Source organism: Anabas testudineus, chromosome 16, assembly GCF_900324465.2.
Source record: "Anabas testudineus chromosome 16, fAnaTes1.2, whole genome shotgun sequence".
NCBI lineage: Eukaryota > Metazoa > Chordata > Actinopteri > Anabantiformes > Anabantidae > Anabas > Anabas testudineus.
Window position 1 is genome coordinate 6,287,763 of NC_046625.1, and position 16,156 is coordinate 6,303,918.

General features: G+C 39.4%; 2 protein-coding genes across 5 annotated transcripts; one reads left to right on the top strand and one right to left on the bottom strand.

Moving 5' to 3' along the window:
- The first annotated feature begins 1,084 nt into the window (after window positions 1-1,084).
- On the top strand, window positions 1,085-5,352 carry LOC113170965 (tyrosine-protein phosphatase non-receptor type substrate 1-like). Of its 3 annotated transcripts, none has more exons than XM_026373300.1 (6): window positions 1,085-1,149; window positions 1,935-2,249; window positions 2,876-3,307; window positions 4,280-4,366; window positions 4,444-4,521; window positions 4,646-5,352. In XM_026373300.1, the coding sequence occupies exons 1-5, from the start codon at window positions 1,095-1,097 to the stop codon at window positions 4,473-4,475; spliced, it is 921 nt and encodes a 306-aa protein (XP_026229085.1). In that variant the 5' UTR covers window positions 1,085-1,094; the 3' UTR covers window positions 4,476-4,521; window positions 4,646-5,352. The 3 variants fall into 3 exon arrangements, with proteins under 3 accessions (XP_026229085.1, XP_026229087.1, XP_026229086.1); XM_026373302.1 differs by having other exon boundaries at window positions 4,447-4,521; XM_026373301.1 differs by lacking the exon at window positions 4,646-5,352 and having other exon boundaries at window positions 4,444-4,522.
- Window positions 5,353-5,449: 97 nt separating this feature from the next.
- On the bottom strand, window positions 5,450-8,484 carry LOC113170964 (free fatty acid receptor 2-like). Of its 2 annotated transcripts, none has more exons than XM_026373297.1 (2): window positions 8,391-8,484; window positions 5,450-7,786 (listed from the first exon to the last, which is right to left on the bottom strand). In XM_026373297.1, the coding sequence occupies exon 2, from the start codon at window positions 7,539-7,541 to the stop codon at window positions 6,525-6,527; it is 1,017 nt and encodes a 338-aa protein (XP_026229082.1). In that variant the 5' UTR covers window positions 7,542-7,786; window positions 8,391-8,484; the 3' UTR covers window positions 5,450-6,524. The 2 variants fall into 2 exon arrangements, with proteins under 2 accessions (XP_026229082.1, XP_026229084.1); XM_026373299.1 differs by having other exon boundaries at window positions 5,450-7,783; window positions 8,391-8,480.
- Window positions 8,485-16,156: the final 7,672 nt, after the last annotated feature.

The following is a 16,156-nucleotide window of genomic DNA, read 5'->3' on the forward strand; positions in this document are numbered from 1 at the left end:
AACTAACAAGTTAAACTCTATTGAAATGTGTGTAAAATAACATATATACATTTAGAACAACCATAATCTGATTTTTCTATCAATGTGATATTCGATAAATGAAGGCTGAATGCAGAGTAGAAGTGAATGTACTGACCGGGTACTGATGTACAATCGGAACAGATGTCATTATAAATTGTTTCTCTATTGTTTGTAGTGTGTATATATGTTTATTCTTTCTGTTTTCCAAAACAACAAAGCCATCCTCCACGTGCCCACGTTTCAATCATTGCAGATTTATTGTTACTCAGTCAGAGTCTTGTGTATTTTCCTATTTAAACCGGCACCTTTAGGCAGATACTTCTCTTTAAATTGCACTCACATTTTTAATGTTGTGTTTCTTGCTTTGATGATGATGATTATGATGATATTACACCTACTAACATCCCAAGTTTTAGCCCCCCAGAGGACACAGATCGGAATTCATTATACTGTAGCTCATTAGGCAACTCAGGAAATTCAAAACAAGAACTCAAAACCAAAACAAGAGTTCTGCAAAGTATCAACATGCTCAATAATGTGCTACACGTCTTCTGAACAACAAGGAAGAATTTCTTGCTCCCTGTAAATATGACAAAGCTCACAACTCAGTTCATTACTTTTATTTAACTACAATCAAGGTTTCTTTGTGTTTAGTAAGTGCTATTGTGCACTTTCCATGAATAGACTAATAACTGTTTGTTTCTCAGATAACTAAGAATACAAAATATTACATTTAATCCAATAATATGTAATAGGTTCTTAAAATCAATAGAAATCTCACAAACTAGATTGTGTAAATTCTATAAAAAAGCAGGGAGAGAACCTGTGGAGCAATGGTAACGACACTCGCTGTGGCTTCTAGCTACATACAGGCGGTGTGTCTACATGTCAACCGTCTCTGTGTTTCAGATTTCAGTTGAAGCATGACCTATTAATGAACCTCTAACCACACAATGCACAAAAAAAAAAAAAACAAAAAAAAAAACGCTGACACTGTTGTAAAGCACAGCAAACTTAAGAGAGCCTGGGAAACAATTTCACCACTCAAGCTTGAAGTGGGGAACAGCAGCAGCATGGTAGAGCTGCCCAACTTGTGTTTGCTTCTTTTGTTGGTCGGCCAAGTACCAGGTCAGTCTTGTTTTAAAATGTGTTGGCTTCATGCAAACTGTTTCCCAAAGTTCAATTGTCTGTACTGAATAGTCTCTATCAAACCGCACTGTAAATTTGAATCCAAACATTAATATTTCATTTTAAATTGAAAAAAAAAACATATTTTCCATGTGTATTTAAATTATAACTCTTTAAAATGTACCATCTGTCACAGTAATAGATGTTGCTGCAGTGAGGCACAACAGTAAGTGAGTAATACACTTCTTCCAAGAAGAAGAAAAATGGATGCAGTAGTGCAAAAAATCTTGCCTCTTCTCGCTTTTTTTAATGATTAAAACTAAATGTCAGAGAAATAATTTGTTTGGGATGATCATTTCGGTGTGTTTGCTGATATTTCTGTTGCATTTAGTCCAATTATGAACGACTGTGGGTTTTGCTTATCTGTATATGAGTTGGACAAACAGCCACGACAATCAAACAGCTGTAACGTCTTTTAAACCTTTTCTATTTGAGTGTCTCCGCATTAGTGTTTGTTGATAAGGTTTTCGAAAACAGCATTTGTCCCTAGAAGATGTTTATCACATTTGGTGATTGTTTGCTGCATTGTCAAATTATCTAAAATGTTGTTCTTCTGGCTGTGAGATTTTTCTGCCTGATCGTATTTGTCTGGCCAACTTCACTCCCTGGTGTCTCACAGGCATACTAAACACACGTTTAAAGTATTTGTAGTTGACCCACAGGTCTGATAAGCAGTTTTTAAAAGTTCCTTGTATGACATGTTGTATTAATGGCTCCTTCTTTAGCCCTGACAGCAACTCCAGAGGGACTGAGGGTTAGACAGTACCCTCCTTCTCTCAGTGTCATGCGGGGTGAGACAGCATCCCTGTCCTGTCATTTCAAAGTTGAATCCCTCAAGTATGGAGTTCAGTGGTTCAAAATAAAGCCGGAAAAGCAGATCATCCTAAAGTCACCCAGGCACATCGTTGTGGAGAAGAATAAAACCTCCTCCCTGATGATCACTGAGGTGGCACTGGAGGATTCTGGGTGGTATTACTGCGTGGTGAACGTCCTGCAGAAAGACCCAGAGTGGGGCAACGGCACAGAGCTGGTTGTGTTAGGTGAGAAACAAGTAACTGGATTCAGATATAAGCATGGCTATAATTCATTCGAGTTGCTGTGCTTGGGTGATGTTGCCGTGCTCGTAATTATGTCTCATTTGTATCTTTTGTGCACAAGCTCGATACAAGTGCTACGTGGGCCGTGAATCCCCATAAAAGGAACGTCCCAGCCTAATCTATAAAAATTCAAGTCATGTGAAATTCCCTCAGAGTTCATCTTTTTGCCTGAGCAGTTTCATGACAGATCTAGAAATAATCACCCCTGTACCATGCGCAGTGCCTTGTATCGATCTTGACCAGAGAACTGAAACCCACCAGAAAACAAGGCGGGGAGGAATGGCCAAATTATTATGTGGAAATCCTTCATGCGGAAGAATAGATTCCTTTAGATTTTCTCCAAATGTTGCATCCACCAAATAAGATATTGTACTTCTTCACCCAGTTTATTCCTGTTTAATTATTTTATTCCAAATGTATTCTATATTTATGTTCACTTGTTTTTATGAACTGTTTTAGTCAATATATGTCGTAGCATCTGTCCTATTTTTCCTGCTGTACTGTATATGATTATTTTCTGCTGCAGCTAACCTTGTTCACCTTGTTTCTTACTCTTCTTCTACTGCTAGCTCCACCTTCTCCTCCCAAAATGTACCTTCGGATCCCCGAAGACCCACAGACTGGTCAGTGGGCTCTTCTTTGTCTCACTGGGGGATTCCACCCCAACAAGCTCAACCTCGTCTGGACTTACCAGAGCACAGCAGCCGATATCAATCACCTGTCAGTCACCAACTGCACTCTTCCTGCCCTCAACTCTCACGGAAACCTGTCTGAACAGCCGGTTGACGGAGCCCTGCTGTCCTCAGATTGGTTGGTGAACTCCATGCCCGTGCACCAGTCAAAATGTTTCCAGGTGATGGACAACCACAGCCGGGAAATGTTCCTCTTCAGTGTGTTTATTCTCCCATTGAAGCAGTCGTTGGACACAGGGATCACCTTCACTTGTGAAGTGCGGGACCATCCTGCCATTACCACAGCTCTAACTTCCTCTTTCACTTGGGGTAAATTAGAATCAACCAGTTTAGCCACCTTTGTTCGAAGGTGTAGTTGACCCCTGTGAGGGAAAGGAAACAAGCTATAAACTCAGACCCAGTATTACCTTAAAAGTCAATAGAGTTATTAATTCATTTTCAGTACTCAAGTAAACTTATATTAATTATTAGCTGTTCAATGACTGCGTTCACTAGCTCGTTGCTAACCCTGTCTGGCTACCGTTTGGTGTTTGACATGGAGCATGAAGTTAGTTTGTCAGTTTCTGTTGAAAACAGCAGCACCGTCCTGAGAGTAGTGAGGCTGAACCAAAACAGTAAAGCTGTGGTCCAGAATTAGCTGAAAGCTGCTGAACAGCTCTGTAGCACCGTGAATCGAAAAGATCATTCAGTGTAGGTTCATCATTATAGTCATTAGTCTATTATTAATACAACATATATACTGACAGAGTAGCTTCTTGTATTAATGTACATGCTCCTATCTTTGACCTATGTTTGTTTCAGTGGCTCAATTCTTTCCAATGACTCAACCAGTAGACTTTAATGACCGTGGAAGTCTTAGAGCGCCAACTGTCAGTCACCTAACTTATCTTTGCAGAAAATGAACCTGACTTTACTTTTGGATCCCTGGATTCCCCAAACAGCCTCTTTCTTTTTTGGTAGTCCAAAGGCAACTTCCACCCAATTAACACAGTCTGCATCGACAGAGTTCAGGGACAACAGGGCCTCACAAGTTGCTTACTCAGTGTGTGCCCTACTTGACTGTTAATGTGGGTCAGACATCGATCATTCCAAGGCAACAGATTGCCTGCAATACTGAATACTTGATCAAATTAATGAATTTCCCAATCAATGTTTAAACACCTCTCCTCCCAGCGAGGACGCAAATGTCCATCAACCAAAGCCAGCGATTTAATTCTGTCATGCTCAATAACATGATAAGTCAGTGCTGATCAGTGTTGGTCTTTTTTCTCTTCTTTCTAGACGCCTCCCCTAATGAGCTGATTGCACACCTGAATATTCTCAAGATGTGTTTCCTCTCTGCAATGACTGTCGTGTTTTTATTGGAAGGTAAGTGAGTAAACCTGTTAACGAGAATTACAGGAAGCTCTTAAAGAAAACCTATATTTAATTTATGCTCTCCACAGCAGTCGAACATTTCTGCAAGCAGGGAAAATGATGTCTGCCGCGTGAATACAATATTCTCCTCAACCCTTGGCAAACATGTAAGTACCCCCACACACACTCGCTCGCACACAGCTGTTTTTCTTATTGCCTTATCCCCGTAACCTATCACACATTGTTAGCAAAAAGTCAACACTAACGCAGCAACCAATTATTGTCTTCCAGGAAACACAAAATGAAAAAGGAGAGAAAACAAAAAGGGACTGCTGGGTGTTCAGTGCGGCTCCTCTCAACAGACCAACCTTTGACAAACAACATCACACGTCCGGAGTCATCAGAGGAAACTGAAATCAATCCTGATTTAGCAGTCCATTCACCACTGTGGGCGAATGTTGTAAATACAGTTTCCTCTCTCACTATCTCATATTTCATTTCTGAAAGTTTCTCATAGTTTCAAGCTGCTTATTCTGCTTTTACACACTGTCCTCTATAGCGTCTAAACACTGATGCTTTGCCGATTTCCAAATGCACATCAAAGCTATTTATCTCTGCAGCACTGCAGCATGCTGACTAGCGTGTTTTTTGGATTTGTACATTGTGTCAGTGGTTGGTAGCCTGCACATTTTAGTCATTTCTCCCGGGTTTATGTGTCAAAATGAATGCTTTATGTATGATCCACCTGTCAAACAGATACAGTGATCAGCTCAACCTCCGCACAGGCCTAATCCTCACAAAACAGGATTACCGCCTTTGCCAGCGCTTGCTTGTGTGATAGTATTGTTTATGCTTGCTGTGTGAGTGTGGCGAGATCTTGATTCACAGGTTGGAGGAAGTTCATTTTAAATTTAGGCCTGTTTTCACTGCCAAGAGTAACAACTACTGCCAGTGGTAATGACCATTAAATTTAAGGCAACATGATGCATTTACAATATAACCAGATTAGTGTTGTTAAAACAGACTTTTTTTTTTCTGTTTAATAAACTGATTATGGCTAACACTTAATCCTTATTTCTTCATTTTAATCTAATTTTATGAATGTTGAAAAGGTGCAACATGACTAATTATCTGGTGATCACTTCCAAATTGGATTTCCATGCAGCGTCCACATTCGTCACTCACTCTTTAAAAAACAAATGAGTCCTTATCTCTCCCTTTTCATGAACTTACACAAACACAGTCACCTTGTATCCTGACCACTGTTCATACAAAACAACATATTAGTCATAAATTACATAAAGGCATTATTACTGTATATAATTTGTTTAGGAAAATTGAGTCTGTTTTTATTTGATAATTTTTTTCCTCTTAACTGAATGAACACACACACGCAAAATCAATTATTACCTGACATCTGTACAAAAGAATATATGACTCATAAATATGCAAAATATGTTTATATGACTAAATATGAAAATACTGTTCCTGTGTTTTGTAATTTATAATTGCAACCCCTGCCATCTATTTATACTACTTTAAGAACACATATTTCTTATACACAACCAAATACTTACTTATAATGAAATCATAGTATAAATATGATATTATAAAAAATAAAATCTGTATCAAATGATGTGACGCAAAATATATCAAACACAAATATGTTCACATTTAAACAAAGTCTATTTCTGCATTTAATGTTTATGTACAAATACCGGTTGTTTTTAACATACTTAAATCTTGTGACAGATCTTATGACATATCCTGTTCATGGTTAAAGCTGTTATGAAAGCTTTATCTCTTATTGCTCAGAGATGACAACCAAAGATGTTGCCTAGATATTCATTTTGGTGGTGCCTGTACCGTGGCGCTCTGCAACACTTCACTGCCGTAATGGAAATCTTATGAAATCTTGCTGTTACGTAAGATATATTTTCTTTTTGAATGTGACAGTTCAAAGTAGCGTCTCTGTGGCTTTAAACACTACTCTGCATAAAAACCTCTGTGGCTGGATCCTCTCTTGTCTTGTTTCCAAATAAGGAGCTCATCAGAGTCAAATGGGGACAGGTTGCAATGTAGAAAGTACACAGAATCTTTTTCTCACATGTAAAAACCTAAACATTGGGTTAAAGTGAAGGCAGCTGCCCACATCTCCTTTTCAGTCCGCTCAGATAGCATCATCTTGCGTGCGTTCCTTATCTTTTGGAGTGATGCTACTTCCCGCTGATTGTGACGCCTCAGGCAGGTGACAGGGCATCCACCTGTTCAGGCGTCTTTTAATGCCTTCCATCATAATACCCACTGTTCCTCTTACAGCAGAGGAGGAGAAGTAGAAAATCAGAGGGTCTAGACAAGCGTTAAAGGTGCTAAACAGCAGGGCCATGTCTCTCCAGTCCGGACTTTTCCAATTAATGAAACCCACAATATGTGAGATATTGTAAGGGCCAAAACACAAAGCGAACACCAGCAGTGTTCCTAAAGCCATCCCAATTGCCCGTAGGCGCCGACGCCGGTTTATGTGCTTCAGCTTCAACAGAATCCTGATGAAGTTGATGTAACAGAAGCTGGTAATCAGGAAAGGGATGCAGAAAAGTACAACACAGAGTTCCAGACGCACAGGCAGGAGGACGTTCAGCTGCTCTGAGGTGAAATTCTCATAACACACATCATTTCTTTCACCAGTATCAGAGTTGACTGACGCATTGTGGCCTAAGGTGTTATCTGAAAAGTTTTCTGAGCCAATAAAGGGCACAATGAATACAATACTCAGGTGGATGATAGAGAAAATCCAGAAGAAGATGCTTGCAGCAACAGCATAGACAGGTCGCCGTTTCAGGTTGTGCTGGATGGGGAAAGCCACCCCAAGGTAGCGCTCGACACTCACTGCACAGAGGAAGAATGTGCTGTTGTAGATGGTCATGTAGAAAATAAAGCCAGATAATGGGCAGAGGAAGTAGGGCATGTTCCACACCATGTCGTTCATCACTTCGTGCATCTTGAAGGGCAGAAAGATGAGAAAGAGCAGGTCAGAGATGGTCAGGTTGAGGAGCAGGATGTCTATTGGAGTGGGCTTCTGCCTCACTTTCCTGCAGAACGTGTAGAAAGCGAGGACATTGGATGGGAAGCCCAGCACAAAAGTAATAACGTAGACAGATAGACACAGCCCAGTGTGGCACTGCTGCATGGTGGCCCCGGTGTAAGTCTGTCAGTCAGGGATCAAGATGTGTCACATTACGTCCTTGACTCTGGGGGGAGTGTTTTGGTGGATACACTGCAGCACGGGGAGTTTTTGATCTGTCAGCCAGTCAAAACCACAAGAGACGAACGCTTCTTATTGGTCAGCGGCCTGGAACAAACCCAGCAAGGCAGTGTGGTTTTCCTGTCCCCGCCGATAAACGCTCATCGTTTCCTCAAGGGCTTTGAGCTCTGCTGATAAGAGAGAATGGAAAGAGATTACCACACTGCACAGCACAGTATTTTGACCCATTGTCCATTTGACACCTAGTTTAAGTGCACTGCTGTACTTTTTATACATTAAATTTTAGCTTACAAGCTGAAAGGCCGCAGCAGAAGCCCGAGATAAACTGTAATTTATTTTTTTATATTCCTTCCTAATTTCTTTCCATATTTCTACTTCAGAGTTTATTATAGAGCCGAATTATCTCTTAATGAGGAGACCGTGTTTTGGTCTGGCACGTGGTTTTGTATACAAGCTGTAATACTGGTTATTGCTTGCTCTGTGTCATAAATACAGTAAAATGGTGCTTTTATCATTAACTCGCAGCCTCTGTTCCGACTATAAGCACAAATACTGGACATGTTGTGAAAATGATGACCCTCATAAACATAATGACTTAACTACACTGGGGAAACGAGTGTCTCAAAGCTTAAGCTGGCAACGCTTCACAACACACTTTTGTCATCCCAATTCCTGAATCTTACTATAAAGTAAAATACTAAATAAAGAATCTACAAAGCAAATGTTGTAATAATACAACATGTAAGAAATGGTATTAAGAAGTTACTGTCTTACCCTCTATGTAGTGAGCGGTGTCACATACAAGTGAACATGCATGACTGAAGCTCGGCTCTTATAGTGTGTGGGGGGGAAAGCAGTTTGAGGTTTTTTGACGTCTGTGACGAAACCAAAGAAGAGCCACCGGTTTAAGCAACTTGACGACTTCCTCTTATCCGCAGCGCTGGTTTGGCAGTTAAAAAATTTTTAGTCCATTGCAAGCTTCCGATTTTAATATTTTTAGAAAGAAACCACATCCAATAAAAAAAGAAATGTTCCACATGTGTGTGCACGCCACACTGTTGTGAAACAGTTTTATTTGGTCTCCTCTCTTCACCAGCCTTCAGCACCTACCCGGTCGCCTGGCACGTCCCCCTATTTACATGATAATCTAAACATCCAGCCAAGATAATAGAAATTATTATTAGAGAGATACTGCCGCAATTTATCTCTCGTGCTCGCCAAACATGGTTTCCGTGGTAACGACTGGCCTTTTTGCAATAACAGTGGCACAGACAGTCTCTGCAAGCCCGTGTGATTGTAGGTTATTAAATCATATTTAGCTATCCATGCCCACTCCTTCTACAAGGATTGGTCTTTATTACGAGAAGGAAGGAAAAGGTATTTCACAAAAGAGATGACCTGTCGCCACAGCGATCCCTCCCTTCGCAACACGTGGTGAGGGCAGCTGGGACAACTATATGGTTGTCCAAACAGAAGCCTGTTGTTTGGATAGTGATGCACTGCGCACAGTAATAAAAAGCCATGACTGACTTGCGGTTTGTGCAGACAGGACTGATTAGGCTTCCAATTGTGAGATAATTCAGTTTTCTGCATCAGAGGTCAGTCGCCTTTTTTGTATTTACCACCCACTAACATGACAACAGGGTCAAGGTTTTCTTAAACAGGTGAAGCATGAAGCACAAGGTAGTCATGGTTAATTTCAGAAAGTGAGCTTTTGAAGTAGAAATGGCTCAGAGGTGTAGAAGGAGTCCTTTTGATGTTGCTTAATGTATGTAAATCACTCTGAGGCACTTTCACTTGAGCTTAGTCCTTAAACACTTGATTCCCATGTGCAAGTGTTGGATATTTTGTTACCACCCGACCCATCTCCTTATTTAACGCATTTCTCCCATCTCACCCAGTCCTCACCTCTGCAACTGATCTGATTTAAAAAATTGCCTTTGCACCCTAGACAAGTAACCAAAGGGAAAACATTTGAGTTTCAGGCACCGTGCTCCTGTCTGAAATCATAACATTTGTATTCCACACGTACATTTCACACTATCACATTGTATTATGCAAGCTGGAGTGTTCCACTGTGAGAGCTGGTTTTACAGAATGACATCAGGGAATTTCTAAAATGCTGTTTGAGCACAAACTGAACTGCAACACTCAGTGATATTTCATCAGTGGGAGACAGTCCGCTTTAGCAATTAGCCAGAGACAATTGACCAAGACAGAGAACCAAATCGAAAGAGAAACATGGACGGGGTCCCATTGTGCACGTTCACATTCCATATTTTACTTTTTCTTATCTGTTTAAAGGATATCACTGGATATTATTTTTCACATTAGTCTATTACAGTTGTCCCCACTGATAAAGGGACATCTTGTGCACAGTACTGAATACGTAATGGAAAGAGTGGAAGTTGGATCAGTGAACATTTGGTCTTAGAATTAATAGTTTTAATTGCGAGAAATATTGCAGTTACAGTCAGGGACAGGATTGTTTTCTCACTTTGATTAGTTGTTTATGGGTGCGGGGCTATAAGGTTATAGTCCTTGTAGCCACGCAGCTGCCCCCTGATTCTCAACCAGTGTCACAAAACATTTTTGGTGACATAATTAAAATGTTTTACTACAAAATTTACACATTTTGTCTGGTTTTAGTATTTTATGTGTGTGTTTCATGTTAATTTGTACTGAAAGTTGAAGCTGTCATCTCAACCAGGTCTCCCTAGAAAATTAGGTTGTTAAACACCCTTGTCACCAGATACTGTTCCCTGCAATTTAACAGAAGTACTCCAATACTCCACAAAATAAGCAAAGCTGGAGGTTCCAAGCAGATGTTGCAGGAGTGTGAGTAGAAGGGGCATGAGGGATTTTCCCAGTGGCAGTGGGCAGGTTGCATGGTGTGAAAACAGGTGGTGAATGGCAGCAGAAGCACCTCCAACCTGCAGTGGTTTTAAGAGCTCAGAACAGTGGGAATGTAGTCAGACACAGCTGATGCAACAGTATGATGTTTGTGACAAGGCAAAAATAGAACAATAATACAGAAAATAGAACAACATGGTTCAGATGCACAGTGTTGGAGTCAGAGAAAGGTCTGCAGAGCAATGTTTACTGAAGCTGCAGGAGTAGAATCATACATTATAGAAGTGAGGAGTTGAAAGATTTATTGGTGTACCACTGTATCAGGCTCCAAATATCAGAGACCAAATGACAGCAATTTCTCCCTCCACAGCAAGAAATCTGCAAAAGCATCAGTATTTTCTTTCATTTCTTTTCAGCTGTTTTTGTAAATTAATGTTTTATTTCACCAAACAGATACAGTCTTTTGGCCCCACTAGGAATTTGTCCTTTCTAGACGGTGGGTAGAATAGAGCTGCTAAATGTATCACAGTGGGTAGGATTATTTCTAAAATGCTAGACTCCAGAAATCAGCTTGAGCCTCAGTATGAGGAAGCATTTTGTAATATGATATCATTCAGAAAATAAACTGAGTGTCACGTGTCCTTTGTTTTGTGCTGAGTGAGAAAGGCCACTGTGATGTTCAACTGACAAGGTTGTTATGTGCAAAGTATTGGAGTGATTGAGTTATTAAAGAGCACAGGCATCAGTGTTGTAGACAAGAGCTGCTCAGTACGATGTCAACAGGCTTTTGAAGAGCACGTGAAAGGGAAAAAGAAGGTGCGTGAAGACTGTGTAGTGGAGTAAACGTGACGTGACTGCATGCATCACCTTCTTCATTTACCGTAAATGGTTTAGACACAAAGAAAAACGCAGCTTCCTGTGGTATTATAAGAATAAGGAAGTAACTAAAAAAACCCAAGTTACTGATGAGTAAACTGCCCACATGTGCAACACCTTACTCTGACGAAATAATCTGCTATAGTATCTCTCCTGTACTATCTCAAAAATCTAAAAATGATCTTCCTACGCAACTAAACTGCAGATTATGTTTTTCTAGTGAATATGATCAAATTATAATTATGTTGTGATGAAACATGGGGTGGAAAATGTGCTGGACTTACACCGTTGGCCCAAGTTCAAGTGCAGACTCCACCGTCAGGTTGGGTTTAGATGACAAAAGATTGCACATTAATTTCATATCTTCTTCATTAATAGTAGTATTTGTGACTTTCTACTTACGTACTCTTAATTTTTAACTGTTGTCTGTCCTTTACACTTCACTGATCTGTGGTAAAACGCGCTGCATCCGTTACAGTATGTGGTTGACATGTAACTGTACACTACATTTAGTTGAACACAGCAGAAACAAAGCTTGCCGGCTCATATTGTTAATTTGCCATTTCACGGTTTATCTGACCAGCATCTTGCAGTGACAGACTCCCTCGCTGCTCCTTATCACTCAATTTGTTTTGGTCCAGATCAAAAGAGACGAACCACTGTCTCACACAGGCACTGCACACCTACAACAGGTTGGACATCATGAAGAATGGCTGCTCCTGAAATCTCCTTCCATCCTGCTTCTGTAAGGCCTCAGTGTGTTTGAAATAAATAGTTAATTGTGTTACATCAAGTAGATATCTCCACAATGAAGAGATTGTTGTGCTGTGCTTTGTGGACTTGAGCATCCCAGAGGCCTTCTTGCTAATCCCTCTGTTAAAACCCAGAGCATGAACCTATAAGCTTCCTTATATTTGTGGCAGCAGGAAAAGAAATAACAGCACAATTCTGCCGTCCTTATAGAAGAGTTCAGTAGCTGCTAAGCCACCATATTGCGACTTGAAGAGTGGCTTTGCTTCCAACATAGCTGGACTCATTTTCTTCCCAGTGACACATTCATAAAATAAAGCTTGCTATGTTGAAAAGATAATCTTGCACATTTGGCTGGCAGCCTTATCAAGTATGACCTGAGTGCAAAGAACAACTGTTGGAGGACAGAAATCTGTGAGAAAAACAGACGACAGTATAAAAGCCATGGAGGCTAAATAGATTTTCAGCCACTGGCTCGCCGCCCATACCAGCTAATCAGTTTTATAATAATCACCATCAATCACATCATTTTTACACAGAAATACTAAGAGCTAACTCCTCTATAGTCCCATTTCAAAGTGATGTGTGGTTTACTCCCATTGCCAGCGTGTGCAATTAATATTTTAGCCAACTACGTGTGGTGATACACTCGTTTGTGTCTTGTAAACACGGAAACCAAGTTTCACTCTAACTCAAATGCTAAAAGCTCATCGTTTTTATTTTATTTTTTAACTTCTAGCACTACTGGAAGCAAGGCTAAGTTAAACACCTGTATAATGGATCTAGCCATGGACATTTATTAGGTTATCTTGTGTTGCTGGGATCCTCCCAAATTGGTTGTAAAAACAAAGCTGATATGAGGGAGCGTTGCTGGATGTATGGATGTACTTTGACCGTAGTCACAGTCACATTCTGTACAGCATCAATGTTTGAGGTTTCTAAGCAATAAAGCTCTTGCGTCATCAGCCCCTAAATATAAATGTTAGGTATGCACAACAAGAAACAATCTGCTGATTGTTTATATGTTTTGCTGAACTGTGCTCTGCGCTCTATGCTCAACCATCTATTATGTCGCCTTTATTTGAAAAGCGGCCTCTATTGTTTGCCTGCTTTTTATTTACAGAGCAATTAGATCCTTGATTACCAATATTTTAAGTTTTAGCGCTCACTCAAAACCCGTCTCAATTAATCAGCTCTGATTCAAGATCTTGTGTGCAACATGTGAGTTTATAGTTTGGTTTTCATTGTACAAGTGCAGAGAGCGATAAACACTGTACTCTGATCTGAGCTGATGGAGATATTGAAAGCTGCTGATCCTCAGACCAGGAGATTGGATCATGGAGATTAAAATGTGAACGAAAGATCAAAACACATAGTACTTAAAATGCATCTCATTATAGGAGCAAAAGAGATTTGAATCAATGGTTTTTGTCAAACAAGGGATGATTGGCGAGATAAAAGTAGCTCCCGATTGGACCAGAGCCACAAGACAGAGGCATCACACTCATTCTTGGAGGTCGATGAAACTTGAAAGTCACTAGTCTTCTGATTAGAGTGTGAAATTGCTCAATAGATGTACATAATACACCTCTTTAATATCTTAGCAGTGTAATAGGAAAGAGAGGGGGGGAAAGCAACTGTGCCTTTATGTTAAGCTGAGATGAAATTTTAATGATCGCCATGGGGAACATTTTCTGACATTTGGGAACATTTAGACGAGAAGTCAGCTGCTCATGACCTCACACCAACACTCTTCTGTAAAATAAGTAGCTCTAATACCAATAATTGCTCTTCCTGATTTTCTTTCATACAAAAAATGTCAAAAAAAGGTTCATTATAGAAACAATTTGAGTATATAATTGAGAAAACCTCCCCCGGCGTCTTTTTATTGTATCGCCTCCACATAAAAAAGGCTCCAATAAGTTAATACAACCCACTTTACAATATGTTTTTGTTTAACACAAAGTTAGCAATAAAGCAATTGCAAATACATATATATATATATATATATATATATATATATATATATATATATACACATATATATCCAAAGCATGTAATGAGGGAAGAAATAACAATCTAGTTTAATACTGTCAGATGGATAAAGTGTGCAGGCATTAATTTTATATGAAATGTTGTTCAGTATCAAGTAGCATCTTTGGCTCTTCTTTAGGGTTTCATGTTCAAAATGTGCACTGAATCACTTTTTGGTGGGTATGGTTTGATGGTTGTATGTTTGATTACTGACAGATCAACTCAAGCTGATGATCACAGGTTGAATTTGAGATTTTTATTGAGTGAGCGAGTTTCTAAACTGTGATTGGTTCACTGTTACACCTTTATTAAACTGAGCTCTACCCACTTTGAGAAGAATAGTGACTAAATCACAAACACAGGAATCCGTCATAGGATGTATCCGAAACAGACATTGTTGTGCTCATAGGCATCAATAGGTTTTCAGGCCCTTTAATACAATAAATATATTCCTCTAACATATTTTAAAATACAGTGTCATAACATTTATTCAAGAGCTTTAAATAACACAAACAATTAAAACAGTGCTGTGTGCAGGATTAAGAAGGATCTATTATCAAAAATAGGCTATAGTTTGCATTATCAGAGGTTTGCATTATGCTCTCTTCTAACTAGGAGAGAGCATGAATCTTTCATGTCTTACATGTTGTACCAACAAATAAAACTGTATTGACAATACAAAATATACAATTTCATATAACATAAGATGTCTGAAAATGAATAGTGCTAAATAACATAAACTATGTCCTAAAGGCTCTGAAGCCTACAGTATATATTCTTAAAGACCTTGCCACTGCACCATGTAAAGACACATAAAAAACATTGTATGTTACTTGTGTTTTGAGCTTTGCTTACTCAGCTTGTTCTTTGACGGCATGTTAAAGGCTAATAGGACAAACAGCATTTTTTTTAGGTCAGCAAAAATGTCACTTCCTAAAGACCTTCAATGTCCCTTAGAAAAAGTTGTTCTTATCAAAATGTGTTCAAAAATAAATCACAGCAAGTAATTTTACAGTGTAAGTGAACTTTGTCTGAAAATTTTGTAAATGTCACTGTTAACTCGCCCAGAGGCCTGCTAAACATGAGGTCACGTGGCACAGCAGTGGCATTTTGAAGGGCAGAGATATTCCAAGACTCTCGAGGTTGCATTTTGCAAAATAAAGTCAAGTGAAAAACGGGCAGGAACATGTTCTGCACACAACATCTGCAAACAATGTTTGTTTTCACCATCGGGTAATTTACCTGATTAATAAATGACTTTTAAATGGCACAAATAATAGGTTAGCAGAGCCTAAAGTGATGTTTACAAATTACTTGGTCTAATAATTTAATAAGCAACAATGAAAATTACCTTGTGATGTTTGGGAATTAATACCTTTTGTTTAGCTTTTGTTTTGTTCAAGGGTCAGAAAGTTCAGTTAATAACGTCAAAAAGATATAAAATGATTCAAAACATGTGCAAAACAGATCAAACAGACATTAAACAACCAAAATTTGACTAAAAATCTCTGTGAGTTTACCAGGTCTTTTTTTTTCCAGAGCTTTAAGCCACGCTGTCTGTGTCATCCATCACTTGATGGACGGAGGAAAGACATAACTAAATAAAGATGATGAAGTAAGCTTCTTTACATTTAGTCAGTCGGCTAATGCTTTAATCCAAATATATGTGTTTAAGAATAATGAATGATTACTGGACAACCAACTTCTCCCTCCTGAGACACAGTTCCCCTATATTCACTCATTGTGTGACATATTATTCTCAGTAAGGGACCGGAGGACGGTACACAACAACAAACAGGACTGGGTTTTGACTTTTCCAGTTTGGATCAGAGAGGCTAAGAGTGAGGCTCTCAAATTAATTCAAACTATGTTTAGGTCTAGGCTTGATTAATAAGCTTGATTGGAAGATTGCTGCTACTCCTCCACCCGACCTGTGCTTCTAGGAACATGATAATTAACATGATTTGGGGGGGGTTGACTCATTCAGACGGACATATTCATCCTGCTGCAGCCAGGTTTCAGCAAGA

Excerpts from the sequence above, each read along its gene's own strand:
- LOC113170964 (XM_026373297.1), bottom strand. The coding sequence starts at position 7,541 with ATGCAGCAGTGCCACACTGGGCTGTGTCTATCTGTCTACGTTATTACT.
- LOC113170965 (XM_026373300.1), top strand. The coding sequence starts at position 1,095 with ATGGTAGAGCTGCCCAACTTGTGTTTGCTTCTTTTGTTGGTCGGCCAA. Across the intron at positions 3,308-4,279 it reads AACTTCCTCTTTCACTTGGG|ACGCCTCCCCTAATGAGCTG; the intron begins GTAAATTAGAAT and ends TCTTCTTTCTAG. Across the intron at positions 4,367-4,443 it reads TGTCGTGTTTTTATTGGAAG|CAGTCGAACATTTCTGCAAG; the intron begins GTAAGTGAGTAA and ends TGCTCTCCACAG.